At 47.9% G+C, this 18,518-nt stretch overlaps 1 protein-coding gene across 2 annotated transcripts; it reads right to left on the bottom strand.

Annotated features, from left to right (window-relative positions):
* Nucleotides 1–521: 521 nt before the first annotated feature.
* On the bottom strand, nt 522–17,211 carry MTURN (maturin, neural progenitor differentiation regulator homolog). 2 transcript variants are annotated; one of them, XM_054193026.1, is made up of 4 exons: nt 17,037–17,211; nt 11,028–11,150; nt 4,630–4,782; nt 522–2,801 (listed from the first exon to the last, which is right to left on the bottom strand). In XM_054193026.1, the coding sequence occupies exons 1-3, from the start codon at nt 17,196–17,198 to the stop codon at nt 4,672–4,674; spliced, it is 396 nt and encodes a 131-aa protein (XP_054049001.1). In that variant the 5' UTR covers nt 17,199–17,211; the 3' UTR covers nt 522–2,801; nt 4,630–4,671. The 2 variants fall into 2 exon arrangements, with proteins under 2 accessions (XP_054049001.1, XP_054049000.1); XM_054193025.1 differs by having other exon boundaries at nt 522–4,782.
* Between the last annotated feature and the right edge of the window lie 1,307 nt (nt 17,212–18,518).

Genomic DNA, 18,518 nt, shown 5'->3' with positions numbered 1-18,518 from the left:
ATTTCTGAGAACAGAGTGGTAAGGATGGAAACGAGGGAAGGTTGGACACAGGGTATGGGTGGACACAGGTTAAGGATGGACATGAGGGAAAGACGGACGTGGGCAGAGGTCATGGATGGACACAAGGTAAGGATGGATGAACCGGTAACCTTGCCTCCTGCCACAGCTAAAGCTGTCTGTGAGTAACGTAGCCATGGACTTCAGCCCTGGATCCCAGTGAAAGATCAGGAAACATGCTGAAAGAGGCTGAGAATCTGTCCTGTGTGGCAGCTTTCCAAAGCAATGTCCATAAAGTCATTGCAATCACTTCTGCTGTCACCGTCCCGTGCCACACCTTCCAGAGAGGGAAAGGGCAGTCACCTTCTAAGCAATGCTGTGGCAGAAGCTGTTCCCCGCTGCCCCCAGCCACCATCTCATGCAGCACACCTCGCCGGGGACACAGCGCCAAGGCGCAGCAGCCAGCATGCAGGTCACCGGCGCAGGAAAACTAACTCTGGCTATGTCCATCAAAGTGACATTCTTACAAGCACACAACTTTCAAAGGCACAGCACTACGCCCAGAGGGAAACCACCTGGAAAACAACCCAGACCAGGGCAGGAGGCAGAGCTGGAGAAGTCTGGTAGGGTTCAGGTCAGGGGTGTGATATTGCCCCCATTTTTTTGAGGAAACAGCTTGCCAATTTTTTCGCTCATGAGCAAGTCCTTTTAAGAGATGTTACTGTGCACCTAATAAAGCAGCTTTGTGCTCCCTGACTGCTGTTCCTACCTACTCACATGCTATCATAAATAACAATGTTGGAGAAGAGAGGAGGAGAAGGCTTTTTAGTTTGCTTTTTCTTCATCCCTTCCTCTCTCAACCTGCATTCATCAGCCAGGACGCTAACAGAAAAACACAACCGAGCTCAAGGCCCCAGGAATGTTCAGAGCAGCTTTTTTTTGAAACTGCAGTGGTTCAACAAGCAGACCCACGGCAGGCCGGTTTGGGCCGTCTCAGAAATCCCAGCACCTCTCTGCAAGGGGCCTTTCTCACTCTTGCCCCTGCTAACCAAACCATTCGTTACATTTCTGGAATCCCCATGTATTTCCCATCCTCCAAGCAGCACTCCGCTCCCTGCATTCATGCAACTCGTATTCAGAAACGCCAGTTCTGCAAAAGGCTCTGCTCTGGTATATTTATATTTAGCTAGAGCATGAAATGCCTGTGAGAGAAGTGCGAGGGAGGAGAAGGGAGACTCTTCTCTGTCCTTTCACTAATGCTTTGCTTCGAGGACAGGCGATGACAATGCAGACCTCTTACCACCCACAGATCTAAAAGCACTTTATACACTGGTGGGCAAATAATACTAATGGCCCCTTTTTACAAAAGGCTTAAGGTGGGACTGTCAAAGGAGTTACCCTACCCTGCTCCCACTGAAGTTCATGGAGGCCTGGATGCGTAACTGGAGGCTTGCCTTGAATTCCCAGCCACTGAGATCCACCCGAAGCTCAGGGCAAGGCAATGGCAGAGCTCTGAACCCACGTTTTCTCACTGCGTCCCCAGGCTTGCAACCATTTATGCATGTGGTTGCGAGTCTTGTTATCTCAGTCTGGCAGCCTAACCACTGGGTCATGCTACCCCTGGTTAATCATTGAATGGCTACTAACCTCACTATGTGGTGGGCGTGAGGGAAAAATAAAATACAAATAAAATATAAAAATACTTTGTAATACAAGTAAACCAGTGCTGCATCTCTTGCATCGTTTGGTAAGTATGGAACAAGTAACACGGTCATACAGAAATGTATTTGGTAAAAGTAAGCAATCTTTTTTTTTTTTTTTTGATAAAATACATTCTATATTAATGCTCATTCACATTTAATACACAGGTAAAGCAAATTTTCTACGTATAAAATTCCAGTTTATCCTCAGTGCTGCCTGGTCATGCTTCAGTTCAGCAGCAGCAGGGCTCAACACATTCGTCTCCCAGCGAAGTGAGAGGGGACAGGAGCGCTCAGCTCTCTGCAGGACCAAGCCTCCCATGTCCCCTGGAGCGCCCGCCCGGTCCTGCAGGTCCCGTTTCAACAAACTCTTGCCAACTTCAGCAGGAATTTCGCAGGGGTGAGGGCTGCAGAAGGGCCCCCCCAGCTGTCCAGCACTTGCAGTCTTGCTGTGGAAGTCACCCAAATGGCATACGGCATTCCGAAAAAAAAGCGAGATAGTGGATACAGAAAATAATATATCTACATAATTTACAGCGTCAAGTTTGCTTGCAACCATATGAATGCTCAACCGCTCATTAACAATTCCGTCAACCGGCAGGGAAAGGCAGCAGAGCACAGTTACAGACTACAACCTCCCGTATGCAATTACAAGCGCTGGATCTTACAGTTTTTTCTCATTTCGGGAATTCCTGTCTATCCCGCTGCTGCCCAGAGCCCAGTTCTCCGTCGAGCCTCGTGGAGCCAATCCTTCACAGCACTTAGGGCAGTTCAGATTGCGTCCGCACCTCCGCCACGGGCACCTTCTGCTGCGGGTCCTCGGCTACCACCCGTGTCCACCCCTGCACCCTCCCCTCTGCTGTGCCGGCACCCGTCCGTGCAGCCACAGCGCGCCCAACCCCACACAAAACGGGTGCAAGTGGCTCAGCAAACCTGACTTTGTGCCTCCAGCTTGCAAATTACGTCTCGTTGCATTACGTTACGGCAGAGGAAAGTCAGCCCCCAAAAGATCTACTTGTGTGAGCCGCAACCCAAGGATTGGACGCTAGGAAGAGGATGGTTCTCCTGAAGCAAGGCTGTTTAAGGTTATGGCGTCTGTTTTAGCTGGAGAGGAAAGAAAAACTTAGGGACTTAGAGCAGGGATGGAAACCACTGGTCTTGCACTTTATTTTAGTAAGCAAAAAGCCTATTGCTGCTGTACAGTGTTATACAATGAACTGCCACAGTTCTCACGTCACTAGTCCATAGAAAATGTGCTGCGACTACCATGTTTACGCCTGCATGCCGAAAGAATGTACAAAGTTTCATTAAGCTCTGTTTGTCTTCCCTCCCCCTCCCTTTTTTTTTTTATTTTTAATATTCTTAAATTCCGACTTTTACAGTGTTGCAGACACTTCTGTGCATACTCAGGTACCACACACCTTCCAGTTATGGAAGGCCTTTGCCCCAAATTGGAAGAATCAAGTGGTATGCATCTCTCAAGCCATCATCAGAAATGTAAACCACCACAAAAACTTGCTCTCTTAGGTAACCTTTAAAAAAAAAAGTCTTTAAAAAATCTATTGTAAAGGAGATGTCGCTAACAACAGGGTTTTCAAAATGGTGCGAGGTGTTTCTGGGAGTTGTCCAAGCATTTGCTCTTCGCTCGCTTTTTGGTTTTACAAAGCTAATTCCATAAAAAAGGGCTTTTGAAGCATGTGACCTTCATTTCACGATTTTAAAAAAATTGGAAAAAAAGGAGTAAATTTAGAAACATTTTGCTCAGTTGTGGAAAACAGCTGTGTAACAATAGAATCCCTTTGCTTCTTACATTTTCAGTACAAAAGGCAAGTAAATAAAGAGACCTTGCATCTCCACAGTCTGGCACTCATCCGAGTCACTTAAAACTATGCAAAATAGGTATAAAATACGAGGGGTCTTCTCCTTTATACCAAGACCCCACCAAACCCCTCTGGGGAGCAAGTCCCCAGCTACGTAAAACCTCACTAGTTGTTATATCAGCCAAAGCAGTCGTATTTTAGCTCCCCTCCAATGAGGTGTAAATGCCTGGATTGGTTCAAAGGCCCAGGTAGAGGAACAGGTCCAGCATAATTTTAAGAGCCAGGTGCCGGTTTATACCCTTATGGCTTCAAAGTTAAGCTGCACTTTATTTCACGATGCCGCAAGGTTTGAGGAATAATTTAGCAGTGTATTAAAAACAGCGAAGCTTAAAATTGGTTGTCATGCAGAAGTGGGATAGACAATGGCTACTTTTTAACTGATTCGTACGAATGCAGCATTTGGCTTTGGATCAAATGATGTCAGAGTACCAGGGTTGGTTATAACACGTACTGATGTGATACTAATTATTCCCAGCACTTGTAAATTCAGGTGTCAGTAAAATGACATTAATACATCTGACACCAATATCCCCTGGATTTCCCTTGATATTTGTTAAGCCTTCGTGTGCACTTCTGCAGTACCGACCACTATTAAACTAGTGTTTTTCGGGAGAAATCTCTCCAAGTTTGGTACTCTGTCAAAAACCGTAGCTGTTGAACTAAAAAGAAAAGCGCAGGTCGCGTTTGCTGTCTGCGCTGGTTTCCTCAGAAAGGTCACCGGTGAGGACTTGGCACTCTCACCACACGCTTCCTACATTCTCGGTACTCTACATTCATGTCAGCGAACGCTACTCTCGAACACAAATCGAAGAGACAAGTCAGCGACAAAACTACTTCTAGACTGATAACGGCAGAATGCTACCAAGACAACTCCATAGAAAACCCATTGAAGCAGGAGCAAAATTCAGGTCACTTCTTAGCAAAGCTCATCACAGATTATTATTATTAATTTTTTTTTTAAAACCGTTTTGTAAAACTTTTCTCCTGGGAGCCAGATATCCCCATGTGATGTGCTAATCCGAACAGGCTAACGTGGGACCACCTGACCCCACCTGGTACCAAAAGCTTCCGAATTTTTTTAGCTTGTCAGAAAATCACTGCTGACTGACACCCATCTGTTGGTGATCGGCTTCTGGTTCCTCTTCTTCCACATCTGCGTTATATTCTTCAAATGCATCATCATCGACATCTGGAAGCCCAAGTAACTACAAAAAAGAGAAAATACTGTGTAATAGCGAATTACCCACTTGTGCAGCTTCGCTGCAAATCTTCACATACCACCTAGGTGCCACTCCTTGAAAACCTCAAATCCTGCAATAACAGTATTGCATAACAATCTCAACTCTCTTTCTCTCCCTCCTGTGATAGAGAAAGCTTTGAACACGCATCTTCACACCAAATTAAGTGCTCGGAGACTGGAAGATAAATAAAACCAAAGCAAAGCGCTCGCAAAAAAGCTTTGCGTTCTTCCCTGAGGTCATATCATGAATTACTGAGTGTTTAGACTTGGCAGTGGTTTAACTTCAGAAAGAACCATGATAATACTGTAGCAGTAGTTATCTTGGTTTAAGATTGCGCTTGGCAACCCTACAAAAGCCAAAGAAGAACGCATCCTCATGCAGAACTGGCTAGTATGGAGTAGGCAAGAAGTCCCTAAAAACCTAAAGATCTCACCATGTTAAGTGTTTCTCTCGAACCTTTCACTCCAGCACACCAGACTAAGCCTTGCACGCCGTGTGAAGCCCTCGCAGCGAGAAATACTGCGAATTCAACTGAAAATTGCCCAAGCTCCTTTAGGTTTCTGCTAATTAGATTTGGGCTCGTGAAGAACGGCCAGCCCATCTTCCTTGGACAATGTCTGGATGCCTCCACCTGACGGCTCCGATCACTGCGGCAGCACTCGTTTGCTACAGGCAAAAAGGAGCAAACAGCGATGTTTGAACTTTTCCCCTCTCCAAAAGGTTGCCAAGCCAACAGAAGTCAGGAAGACAGATAAACCAAATAACAGTCAAAATAGCGCATCTGTTGTGGAAATCTCATATTAGAATCCTACACTAGCAGCTATTAATATCCACAAAGGAAAAAAATCACACGCTAGGCATTACTGGGAATACCGTGTATTTAGCTTGCCAGGGCTGGAAGAGCAGCACAGATGCCTGCAACACCCTGTACGGAGGGTGATGCAGCTGTTAGCTCTCAAAAGAGGCAAAACCCAGAAAAATCGGGAGGAGAGTGACACTCACTAGGTGGTAGCACGAAGATGAGAAGGCTGTGACGAGGCAGATTTTTAAGGACCTAAACTAATTCAGTCTGTGATCAACATTCAAAATTATTCAGAGATTACAAAGACAATGCACAGAATTAGTCTCTGGGTCCTATAAAGCTTATATTCCTCACTGCCACCGGGAGAAAACCAGCTTTTTAGTTGCAGGATTTCTTCGGCAGGGAAATGAAAGGAGAATTTGCTGACTAAACCCCCTCCTTCGCATTTTAAAAATACTTACAGAGAGACCCCAAGCTCAAAACATTCTTGTTTTCTGAGAACAAAGAATAAATACTCCAATGCGTACATATTTTTCAAATCAAATGCTTAACTGAACGTGAAACTACTTGGTTCATTTTCAGGATGCGGGGGTTTTGTTTCATGTTGAAGCTAAAATTAAAATACTCAGTTTTTAAAATGCAAAAGCAAGGCCTCTAGACTTTCTTTTCCAACAGTATTATTTTTGCTAAACTGACTCAATGTATTCAAGTTAAATGTGAGCGTTGTACCGCTCTGCTTATATCACTTGGCAGAAAGACCTTTGATCACGTTTTTTTGGACCAGCTCTGGTTATAATTCCTCCTTGATTTGCAGGGAAATGAGCCACGAGTCTTCATTTCACGGGATACTGTAAGCCTCTCCCATGCAAAATTAGCACAGAAAACACAACAGACACCGAAGACACGCGTGATCCTGAAGGATGGGGAGCACGTCCTGCTTTTCACACATCCCTTCTCCCTTCGCCCTTGGGAATCCCAGCTCTCCTCTCCCTTGCGCAGTGTCAATTAAAGAGTGATGCCGCTGAAGTTATCAGTTTTATGGAGCATAGGAAGGATGGGGATGGGGTGGGATGGGATGGGATGGGATGGGATGGGATGGGATGGGATGGGATGGGATGGGATGGGATGGAATGGGATGTTCCTCCAAGAGAGAAGCAGTTTTGTTATGGACACTTTAGGATCTTCCAAGGCAGCGAGGACCTCAACTATGCAGGTCCTGCTTTTAGGGGTCACATCTCATCACTTCCCAGAAGGCTACGGTCCCTCACCGTCATTAACCCCTTACTGCTTTCTGGACTGCAGTGACAAATCAGTCCACACCTTGACCCCGAGGAGGGAGGACCGGGTACAAAGTGCACGGTGCGCTACAAACATTGGGTCAAAGCAGAAGGACAGTGCTTTGGAGAGGAGAGATAAGGACAAAATAAGACGATGAAGGTGGCGTTAAGTTGACCCTAGACCGACTCCCACTTTGTCTTCTTTCAAACACACTAGTTTCTGCTTCTAGTCCCTATCTACTTCGTATATTAAAGTACCAGCTATGTGGCAGACTTGAAAGGACTTTAATAGCAAAAACAAGGAGGAAAGAGGTAAAACAGGAAAGCAGAGTAGAAAGTGAGAGCTGATCCACCAACCAAACAGCCAAGGGGAACAAAACTGGTGGGCACGTGGGGAGGAGGAGGACAGGAGGGTGGTGAAGAAGGAGGGAGGACAACAACCAGCAGCGGCATCGCCTCAACTACATCTATTTATTATGGCTGGCCAAACTAACCACCTGGAGGTAAACTGGGACATGTATGAATTCAATGAATATGGGATAAATGGCTTTTACACTGCAGACTCCCCAGTTCAGCTGTTGGCTTTTTAGGCTCAATGTGGGAGCCCTGGAATTTGCTGCTGAATTGTACGACTTGTGTTTTAGTTCTCTGCAAACTCTGACAGCTAGTGTGATGTCCCTCAGGCAATTTTTATTTTTTTATTTGCCTTTCTTTCTTAACTCTTTCAAAGTTAAGCCCTGGTTTTATACAAATAACCTAGCAGGTTTTAAGTCACGAAAGCAGAGTGGCATTGCCCCCTACCAAAAGCTGACATACAAGCACACTGAAAAATAAACCAAGTGCAAGACGTAGCTTTAGCAGTCCACATGATGCTACACTGGAGATAATGCGGTTCTGTCGAGTCCCGCTGTGAGGGACACCAGCATGGACACCTCTGGCACCAGAAAGACAAGGGTGTCGGAGGAGCTGGGGTGCTCTGGGGTAAATAGTGGCATTTGAGCCCAGTGCTATTGACATCAGTTCATGTACCTGTGTGATGTCTCGTACTTTTGGATGCTCCCTGAGTAAGTGGATAATAAGGCAAATCACAGAGTTTTGTGGAGATTGAGCCAGGAGGGCAGTAATGGGCAGAGACAACAATGCCCCCCAACACCTCCATGAAAGAAACAGCTTGACCTTGTCTACAGCAGGATTCAGAGGCGCAGTTTAGCTGTTGCAGGTTAACCAACACTTTTAAAGACCCCCATCTAAATAAATATCCTGCCCTGGGACTGTGTTTGCGCCCATAAAACATAAGAGAGAGATGCCTGAGAGCAGTGACGGCTGGTGAGGAGCCCCCAGACCACCCTCATTGCCTCCTGTGCCCAAGGAAGAGCAGCGAGCGGAGGGAAATCTCTGTCTCTCACTGAGAAGGATGCTAATTGCTGGGCATCCCTGCCCTCACCGCCTCTGAAATATTGGGCAGCTTGAGCAGCCAGTCCCTTCCCATGCCGCAGCCCCAGGGTAAGCCTGCGGAGACACAGCTGGGCTGTTATCACAAATGTGTGGATCAAGGATGTGAGCTACTGGGCAAAAATTGGTCTGGGAGCCTTCAGTTAAGGGAGGGCAGGTGCTCGTGCTGTGCACAAGGGCATGGAGAGCTGCAGATGCACCACCGTTGTCTCCTCCTAAACATTTCCCTTCAAAGGACCCCAATAAGGACTTTCAAAACTGTCTAATAATCTCCGATGTCCGGCTGGAAACACTGAAATGAAAAAGACTTTCAGATCAGAAGGTGCTTACCAAGCACACGCTAAAAAACAACTCAGTATCTCAGACCGAGTAGCCAGGACCATCAGACACTTCAGAAGAGCCCGGTATGACCTTCAGCACCAGTTTTTCCTAAACTGCCGTTTTCCAAACTGAAATTTGCCAGACCGGTCTCCGACAGCCGACTTGGTTGGGATAGCAGAGAAGCAATGCCCTGCAAATGCACGGTTACCTCCACGCTCACAGCAAGGTGGTTTCATTAGCAAAAGAGGTCCAGCAGAAAACAGATGGGGAACAGTGCAAAGTAATGCCAAGGAAATAACTTCCCCATACTGACGAAAAGTGGCTTTGTTCTGGCAAAGGCCTGAGGGTGTAAAATAACTGTTTCCATACATCTATTGTAACACCCTCCACTTTTAAAAATCTATCCTACCACGCATGTGCTATTTTTAATAATCACAATAAGGGGAAAACGTCAACACATTCCCTATTAGACTCGTCTACACACAGCCATCCCTCAAACGATAAACTCAGTTTTGTTACATTGATGCAAATCTCTCAACACTAGGTCAAAGGAGAATCTGAGAAACTTAAATCTTTGTGGTATATCCAAGAGAAAATGAAGAGGTACTTGAATACTGTCTGCAAGAGGCCTCTGATAATCGAGGACACCGTTCTTCAGCAGACAAATGCATAATGAAATTCAACAGCTAGGAAGCAAAAGCTAGAAAAATGCAGATTGTAAATAAGAGTTCTTCACGGGAGCGTAACTAATGATGATGAGAAGAAAAAATGCCCGGTAGTGTTGTATCCTTTTAGTCACCTGAAGACTTTACATCAAGACTGGGTGTCTTTTAGAAAAGACACGCTCCAGCTCAACCACGATTTATGTGCTCAGTGGTAGGAATCACGGGGTGATACGTGATGTATTAATGAAGGGCCCAGACCAAATGAGTACATTGGTTCCCCTTGCTTTGAACCTTTTTATTCTGAGGAGTAGTGCAACTTGGTTTAACTGAAGCCAGTTTCTCGGCAACTTAAGCTATGCTGAAATAAATGTGGTTTAAATGAAATAAGCTATCTCTACCAATTTAATTAAGTCTTTTTGAAGTCCTCTTTAGTTAAGCCAATGGAAGTTTTTTCTCAAAGACACAGCTTTTCTGAGCGGGAGAAAACAGCTATGAAGATCCAAGAGCCGAATATTCTTCTGGGAAACATATTTATATTTTTGTACGTTTTCACAATTACAAGCAGCTGTACCGACGGATCAGATTTCCAGTCCTTTCTAAGAAAAGTGTGCATCTGTTCTATTTATTTCCAGTCTCTCAAAGAATTCTTTAAAACGATGCTCTTTCATGTCGACCAGCTGCAGCGGTCCGCGGCAAGGCAACGCAAGGGTGTAACACAGGGAGGGCTGGTGTTTTCATATGGGAGCTCCAAGCCCTCCCTTTCGCTCTAAATACTTGGGATACATTTTCAGTCTTCTCCACTAGTTGGCCAGAAAAACAGAGGAGGGAAAACCACCTATATTTTCAGTTAAGTATAAAAACGTCCATCGGTCAGCTTTCCCACGGACACCATGGTTCTGGCAACGAACCTCCACTCTGCTTTGCACCAGCCCCTTACCCAACCCCAGGCACTCAAAAGGAGAGGCTGTGCAAAGGGATTTGGCAAAAATGAAGGACAACGGCCAGCCTAAGTCACCTCCCCCTGACGCAACCCAGGCTTTGACCCAAATCTTAGTGTTAAACAAGGACAGAGAAAGCTGAGTAGCAGCAAAACAGAAAAATACGAGCCTCCTCCCCACAAAACCAAGCTTCTGCTCCAACCTCGTCTCAAGCAGTGACCAAACTGGCATTTGAAAATACCAAGTGGCAACCACCCTAGCAGCAAAAGCTGGACCACTTGGGGAAGAAAAATGCCAACCCTAAAATAAAACAAACCACTCTTCTCCAGCTTCCCAGAGGTTTACTCTCGCTCCTCGGATCCCTGCAAAACTCCCCAGTTTCGGTGCCAGGAAATAACTCTGCCACAGAGTCCCGCAGCGCTGACTCGCATCCCATTCCTCGGAGTCAGCGCTGCATCAGCAGGACGGGAGCCCCCGCGCAGCTGGGGAGCCGCTGCCGCCGGCTGCCGCACCAGTTGGCCTCCCACCCTGCCCGGGAATCTCATCCTCTCGAACCCAGGGCTGGAAATAAAAAGGCAGCTGGCTTCCAAGAAACAATTTCCAACCGCCTGATAGCAGCTTATGTGCGAACACCAGGCAGCTGACTGGAGATGTAAGTCCCCGTGGAAGAAAAACCACCTTGCTCCACCCAGCGCTATCCTATTAAACGTCCCAGGTAACTGTCAATGTTTGGAAGTAAAAAAGAGGCACTTACGGGTCTGAAGGATTTGAAGACTTTTTCCAATATTTCATGGAGTGTCTTTTTCCCACAGGAGGAGATGTAATCCTGCGCGAGCTGCAGGAAAGGCAAGCAGTCCTCGCTTTCGCTCCACACGTGCTGAAAGCCAACAGCGACACAAGAAAGAAAAGGCATTAACAGGAATTCACGCTGGCCTTTCCGCGTGATTTTATAAGGTGACGTGTTGTAAACATCTGCCAAAGTATGCTGGGCCTCCTGCAGTTCAGGCCTGCAGTGGGGACGGGCACTGCAGGCTGTTTCAGAAGCCACGCTTCCGAGAAGGAGCCTTGATTTTATTAACAGGACGCATGAGAAAGCAGGGAAATCGATCCAGAAGAGACAAGGCCTCATGACGGCACCAGCAACGAAGGGTAGCACCCCTCACGCACGTACATTTTATGAGTAAAGGTGTTTTCATTTGACATCAGCCCTGCTCAGACCTGGGTTTTCTCTTCTGCATCATCCACCACAATGAAGCCCCTCAGGAAGAGCTAAACCATCTCTTTGTCTTCTTGGCATTAGTGCAAGCGTGATGCGACCCTGGAGGTGGAACTTGATGTGTAATTCTCTTGACAATGCAGACAAAAAGATGCAAAATATGCCTGCAGGTTAGACGCAGAGCCAAGGAGAGACACTTGGGCACTCACAACATCCTGACGCTCCATGCCTCCCTCCCTCTTTTGAGGATTACTCCTCCTAGACCCAAATCATGTCTTCCCAGGCAGGCACGTTTAAACCCATTTGGGATATTCCTCTCGTCTTGCTCTTGCTTCGGAGACGCTGGTTCCCCAGCCAGGCTCTGTGAAGCCTCTCCCAAAACTGATGCTTATTCTGCTGCTACGAGGTTGTTAAAGATGGAGCTGGTGCGCGATGGTGGGAGCGCTCAGGCACCACTTCTGGCACACAAGGGCAGCACCAGCTAATGCATACGTTTACAGACCTTTCTTTTTGAAGACTGTGCACAGGACCGTCTCCGTCAGTCTGCTACGCAGAGAAGCGTAACGCTGCCAAATTGTTTCGAGACTCCTATACCTCTATTTGTGCACAGCAGCTCTTTTCCCCAAAGCGCCATGCAGCTTTTTACTGGGCTATAAACAGTCGGTTATGCTTAAACGAGGGAAGAGGAGGGTCTCTCTGAAGCTTAACTAACGTTCAGGGAAAGAGTGAGGAAGGCAGATGTTTCAATCCCTAACATAAGGCTTGCACGTTGCCTTCCTGCTCAGTGGTGAATACCTGCCAGGGATGCAGTTTTACACTTACGGAAAGAAAACACTACTTAACATCACCCAAGTTGCACCTTTAAGACTAAAACAGTAACTCCCTTGCTATGAACCTCACTTGACCTACATTTTCTTTGCTGCGTGTTGCATCTTACAAGCATAAACATAGTGAAATGTTTTGTTATGAAAAGAGCCCTGCCTTACTGAGTAGGTTCTGCTCTTTCCATATAACCAGAGTCATCTCTTAACCAGTCTGGCAATAAAAATAAGTTCTTTACAGTCTTGCCAACTCTCAAAGGCGCATACCACAAGTCTCATGATACTTCATGCCATCTTAGAGTCATGGGCCTTGTAGCCCTATAAATATACAACCAAATCTCAGCTTCTGTTTATTAAAAAAAAAAATAAATAAATGTCTGCACTTTGTGATTTCTATGGCCTAAAAAGGCAGAAGGTACATGAAGTAAACTCAAATGAACCCTCTGTAAAAAATCAAACGAACGCTTTCAAATCACAACGTTTTAAGAACAGCCTCAAGATTTTGGAGGCCTGGCCCACGATTTCTTAATACTTGTAGTTAGCAATAACCGTTTAGTAACTTATAATCTTTGCGCCAAGCGTAAGAGCTGGATGTTGCAGCTGGGCAATTCACGGCTCGTGCTAAACCTGTTGTAATTGTTTATGTGTATAAAACGATTATGACTGCTAACATCCTGATTCTTGTTTAAATTGTGGCTTCTTTTGACCAGCAGAGCTATACACAGGAGCTTCCACATAAATGAAAATCAGGCCCTGCCCTTTTATAAATAATAGCTAGTTCGTTCCCCAGGGAAAGTTAACCCCATCTTGATCGTGCTTTTACAATCTCTTTTCAAGATGCACCACGTTTTAGGCTCCAGTGTGAATTTGTCAGCAGTAGCGCAAAATAAAATGATCGAGCACACGGGGAAGACCTAAGCAAGGAACTTGATCATTGAGCCTTTGAAGAGACTTTTTTTTCATAGCATCGTAAGGCAATAAGCAAGGAAGACTTCCAACAATTTCAACATCTGCAGAAGATTTAAAACTTTGGCTGTAGGAACAAATGCACTATGAAAGATCTCACGTGCCATTAGTGCATGCATCCCATTCAGAAATGGCTTGATTTCATCCTTCCCCCCCAAGAAAAATCCTTAACCGTAATAAAGACCAGGGTTATAACACTTATAAATTCAACTGCATCTCCAGTTCTCTGTGGAGGTTCAGCTCTGCACCAAGGCAGTGCAGGAACTGAGTCTCACCACTGACTCACACATCTCCAGAGGAACCTGCAAAAGGAATTTTGGCCTCTCACAATAAAAACAAATGCAATTTGAGGATTTGGCTCTTGCTTAGAAAGTTAGGGCAGTCAGTGAGGCTGCACATACAGAGATGCTTTTCCTGGAAAAATCCCTGATGCCTGAGAACCTCTTTGCAGCAGGAGAAGTGGGCTGCTGGCAAACCAGTGGACCATAGTGCTCAGCCATGGCTGCGCAATGAAAAATATTAACCTCATCATCTGAGTATGTGCTTTCCAAGCTTGCCCAGTTTTGCTCACGGCTGCTTTGTGTCACTACAAAAGCACCCAGCCGCTCATTTCCACCTCAGCTGACCTAGGATCATGGTTGAATTATTTAGTTCAGCATCTACACACAGCACAGAGCTGAAGCAATTCAGAGGGGCTTGCTTTCCCTCACGCCTTTAGATGATCCAGTGTCGCTGGATGACAGGGTCACTTGCTGGACCACCTTCTCCTAACCAGCCCACCTGTTGGGCATGGCAGCAAAACCTTTTATTTGTGGGGATAATCCCACTTGCAGACAATACTCAGACTCACTGACTCTGCCCTAAAATATTTTACAGGAAATCTTGCATCAAGGTGGCACCATATTTTTATTTGCTTTATCGGTTACCTTGAACACCAGCAATAACGCTGTGACAAAACAAATGACAGACTGTAAGGAATAGCATCGCAACCCTCACCCTCGTTGGTTACGGCTACACAAGTCCAATTAATTTTCTGAGAACACCACGTGCCTCAGGAGCTGAATTATATGTAGTTCAGCAACCTAAAATGCTGATTCAAAGAGTCTGTGTCCAGGTGGTACTGAAAATGCCAAGCAGCATCTAGATGGGTCTTCTGCACCCCTAGCGTGTTAAGAACCTAGCCCAAAGATACCTTTTCAGGAAATTAAAATTATATGATTGTTGTGGTCTGGAATCTGATTTTATACAAAATTCAGAGTTACTCTCCCCCAGACCGCATCTTGGCAACCTTTCCATGTTTTTTTTTCCTCTTCCCTTTTAAGTTCATCATGTTCATCACTTCCTTCTTACAAGTGGACTTTTCTAGCACTTTCTACATAGCTTTTTAAGTCACATTATTATGAAATTAAGATCTAAAGAAAGAGAACAAGAACACCAGGCACCGGATGCTTATTCAATGCGAGGCTCCTTTATGAGAGTCACAGTGTGCAAAACGGCTGTAATTCTGTGAATGCTGTTTATATTTACTCACTTTCACACTCCATCATGTTACGGAGCCATGCAACAAGCCTCAAGTGCAAATGAGAATCAGGCCCCTGGCTTGTATTAAGTCTCCTTAAAAAAAACTTTAGCCTGTAATTACACATAGAAAGGAAACTTATCTTCTGGAACATAAAAAAAAAGAAAATGACTGAAAAAACCAAGATAGCCAAGCTGGGAGTAGAAATGAAGCCCCACAGCGCACTAGGAGCAGAAAACATGATGCTGGTGTATCAGCTCATTAGTAGCTCTTAATCGCATTAAAGAGACACCCTCAACAGGAAAAGAATTAAGAATGACACCTATCTGCCTGTCTTAAAAGTATTATTACTACAAAAAGTGCCTCAACTAATTATCCCCCCAAAAAAGACAGAAGAAAACACTGCCTCTAGTTTTCCACTGTTTACGTTCTGCATTCGACAGCAGTCAGCCCTTTTGCTCAGTTTTACTACTGGCGGCTTTGGGTGGGGAGTCCTTCCCACAGCAACCCTGGAATGAAAATATTTGCCAAAAAAAAAAAGAAGGGGAAAATGTGGTTGCAAACCTACAAAAATTGGCCACTGATGGATGCAGGGGAATAGGGTCTGAAACTGCTTAAGCTTTCTTTTCTTGAAGGTGGCTAGATTTTGTTTTGAGAGAGTTTGTTCAATTATTGAGCAGCATATAAGGAAACGACACATGTCTAAAAAAAGTAATGAGCTTTCTTTGCAATTTCCGATATCGTTAGCATCCAATAACAACTTTAACTGAGTCCTGGAATTGGATTCATACATATCCCTGCTTAACAGTCCAGCAGGCATGGCCCTTTCTGGGCACGGGCATCTCTAGAAGGGAGTGAGCACCGGGGTTTGGCACGCTGTTAAGGAAGACATGCTGGGGAGATGGGTGTGCAGGGCTAGTCCCACCATGGACCAGGAGAGTCCACACCCAGAGATGCTCCACTCCCACAGCTGGGATTGCGGGAGGTCTCCCGTATCCCTGGACAGACGCGCAACTAAACTCCAGATAACTTCTTCCATAATTCAGCACGACCATCTGCCCGGCACGATAAATAAGTGTCCTGCTCGCTGAGATTTGTGGTCTTGGAGAAGTCACTTCAGTGCCCTTGTTTCCACGAACCCATCTGTCACGTGGGTTCGTTCTGCACTTACCTGTTGGAAAGGGAATTAAGGAACGTTTGTCAAGCAGGTTGAGGGATGAAAGTCGCTCCGGGAAGGGAAGGACCAACAACATTCCTACAACAATAGTCTGTGCTAGGAGCTATTTTTTTTTTTAAATAAAATAAAATTCTTTCATTTTTTTCTTTCCAGTGATTAACTGGAGCTTTGCCGGTTACAAACCTCGTGGCGAGGTGCTGCTTTTTGGTAACTCTTTTTGCACTTCTGCTCACCACCGGGAGGGCTGGGTGGGGTGTGTGTGGGGGGGGAGGGGAACAACCCCTCCATCCCATCCCGAAGCCAGGGGTTGTTTTGCCGGTGCCATTTCTGCACAAACTTGTCGCTGAACTCCGCGAGGGGCGGGGAGGGGACGCGGCGGCGACAAGCCGGCACCTGCCCGGGGGTCCCCCAGCCCCGGCGGGACCGGGAGCGCGGCGGGAGGGGGCGGAAGGGGGGTGGCGCGGCCCTTCTGTCATCCTGACTCCATTTTATTCCTGCCCATTCTCCATTTGCCGTGACAGCCCTGCCAGCCCGCCCGTCCCTCCGCCGTGCCCCGGCCCCGGTACCCCGGGAGGATGGAGGGGGGCGGCGGGGGAAGCAGCAGCTGCAGCCCCCGCGGGGTGCAGGACGAGCCGGGCGGGAGGAGGGGGGGCTCGCACCCCTCCTCCTTTCTCACCCCCCCCCGGAGCCCGCAGCCTCCCCGGGCCGGGGTGATGGGGGATGCCGAGGGATGGGGGGGGTCCCTGCCCGCAGCCCTGCCCGCGGGGCCGCCCCGCACCGGCAGCGGACTCCATTTTGCGGATTGTGGTGCGCGCTGGGGAAGATCCCCCCGCCCGGTCCCCCCCCGCCCTCCATCCCCGCATCCCTCGGGGGCACGGCCCCGTCCTCCTCCCCACCCCCAGCCGGCGCTCCCCCTCGGGCGCTCCCCCAGCGGAGGGGTGTGTGTGGGGGTGGGTGTCCCAAAGCGATACAGGGGCTGCCCGCCCCTCCGTGCACACGCACCGATACCCACGCACGCTCCCCCCCTCCTCGCCCTCCCTGGGTCCCCTTCCCGGGTCACTCACGAAATTGTCGCCGCAGGCGGCCTCCGGGCAGAGGACGTAGAAGGAGACGCCGGGCTCGGCGTAGAAGTCCATGCGCCGCTCCGTCTCCTCGGCGGCGATGAGCTGGAAGGGGGTACGGGCGCACCACCGCTCCGCCGCCTCCGCCAGCGCCTCGAAAGCCATCCCCAGCCCCAGCCCCGCCGCCGCCGCCGCCGCCGCCGCGATCCCCGCCCGCCCGCCCGCACCGCCCCCCGCCCGCCCCCCGAGCGCCGCCCTCCCCCCCCCATCACCCCCCCTCCCCTGGGTGGGGGGGTGGGGGGGGTCGGGAAAGGGGCGTCGAGGCTCGGCCGCCCCTTCCACCCCCCCCGGCCCGGGAGGGGGGATTTGCTGCAAGACAATTAATTGAGTCGACTTGGCCTGGCAGCTTGTGGGGGGGAAGGAAGCCCACCCGTGGGAGACGTTGTGGGCACGGCGGTGCTTCCCGTCTCCCTTTCTCGCTTTCGTAGATGCGATCCCGAATTCCGCCTTGTACCACAGAGAAAGTCTGCCCAGCAATACCCTTTTATGCTAAACAAATCCACCGAGTTCTGCGGAAGCCACCCAATATGCAAGATTGTTGGGCTTGTCTAAATCCAGACGGATTCACCCCATGACATTTGAAAGCTCTACGGTTTGTATCGATGCTGGGGGCCGATGGATTTGCTGTGAGGTTCATATTACCTCTTCCCAGTGCATCCCAAGTGATTCGCTGTGTGTCTAGCAAGGCATATGAGATGCGAGAGCCAATCTGCATTTATAAAGGGCCTTCGATTTGCATCCGTGTCTGCGGCGCCAGGAGGGAAAATAAATCCCCACAGACCTGGGTGGGTTTTTGGCTGGAAGCCTGGGATCTCATGGGGGTGACCAAGGCAGCACAGAGCCCATACATGGCAGTGGGTAGAAGAGTTTATCATAGAATCATTTAGGTTGGAAAAGACCTTTAAGATCAACTTCAACCGTTAACCTAACCCTGCCAAGTCCACCACTAAACAATGTTCCTCAGCACCACATCTACAGGTCTTTGAAATACCTCCAGGGATGGTGACTCAATCACTTCCCTTGGCAGCCTGTTCCAATGCTTGACAACCCTTTCAGTGAAGAAATTTTTCCTAATAGCCATCCTAAACCCCCCCTGGTGCAACTTGAGGCCATTTGCTCTTTCCTAGCGCTTGTTACTTGGGAGAAGAGACTGACCCCCACCTCCCTACAACCTCCTCTCAGGTAGTTGTGGAGAGCGATAAGGTCTCCCCTCGGCCTCCTTTTCTCCAGGCTAAACCACCCCAGCTCCCTCAGCCGCTCCTCATAAGCCTTGTTCTCCAGACCCCTCACCAGCTTCACTGGCCTTCTCTGGACACGCTTCAGCACCTCAATGTCTTTCTTGTAAGTGAGGGGCCCAAAACTGAACACAGCACTTGAGGTGGGTCCTCACCAGTGCACAGACAAAGGTAACACTGGCTTCCAAAT

This window comes from Rissa tridactyla, chromosome 2 (genome assembly GCF_028500815.1).
Source record: "Rissa tridactyla isolate bRisTri1 chromosome 2, bRisTri1.patW.cur.20221130, whole genome shotgun sequence".
In the NCBI taxonomy this organism is placed as follows: domain Eukaryota; kingdom Metazoa; phylum Chordata; class Aves; order Charadriiformes; family Laridae; genus Rissa; species Rissa tridactyla.
Note: the sequence above shows the minus strand (reverse complement) of the source record. Positions and strands in the feature narration are given on the sequence as shown.

Excerpts from the sequence above, each read along its gene's own strand:
- MTURN (XM_054193025.1), bottom strand. The coding sequence starts at position 17,198 with ATGGCTTTCGAGGCGCTGGCGGAGGCGGCGGAGCGGTGGTGCGCCCGT. Across the intron at positions 11,151-17,036 it reads CCGCCTGCGGCGACAATTTC|CACGTGTGGAGCGAAAGCGA; the intron begins GTGAGTGACCCG and ends GTTGGCTTTCAG. Across the intron at positions 4,783-11,027 it reads TCTTCAAATCCTTCAGACCC|TTACTTGGGCTTCCAGATGT; the intron begins GTAAGTGCCTCT and ends TCTTTTTTGTAG.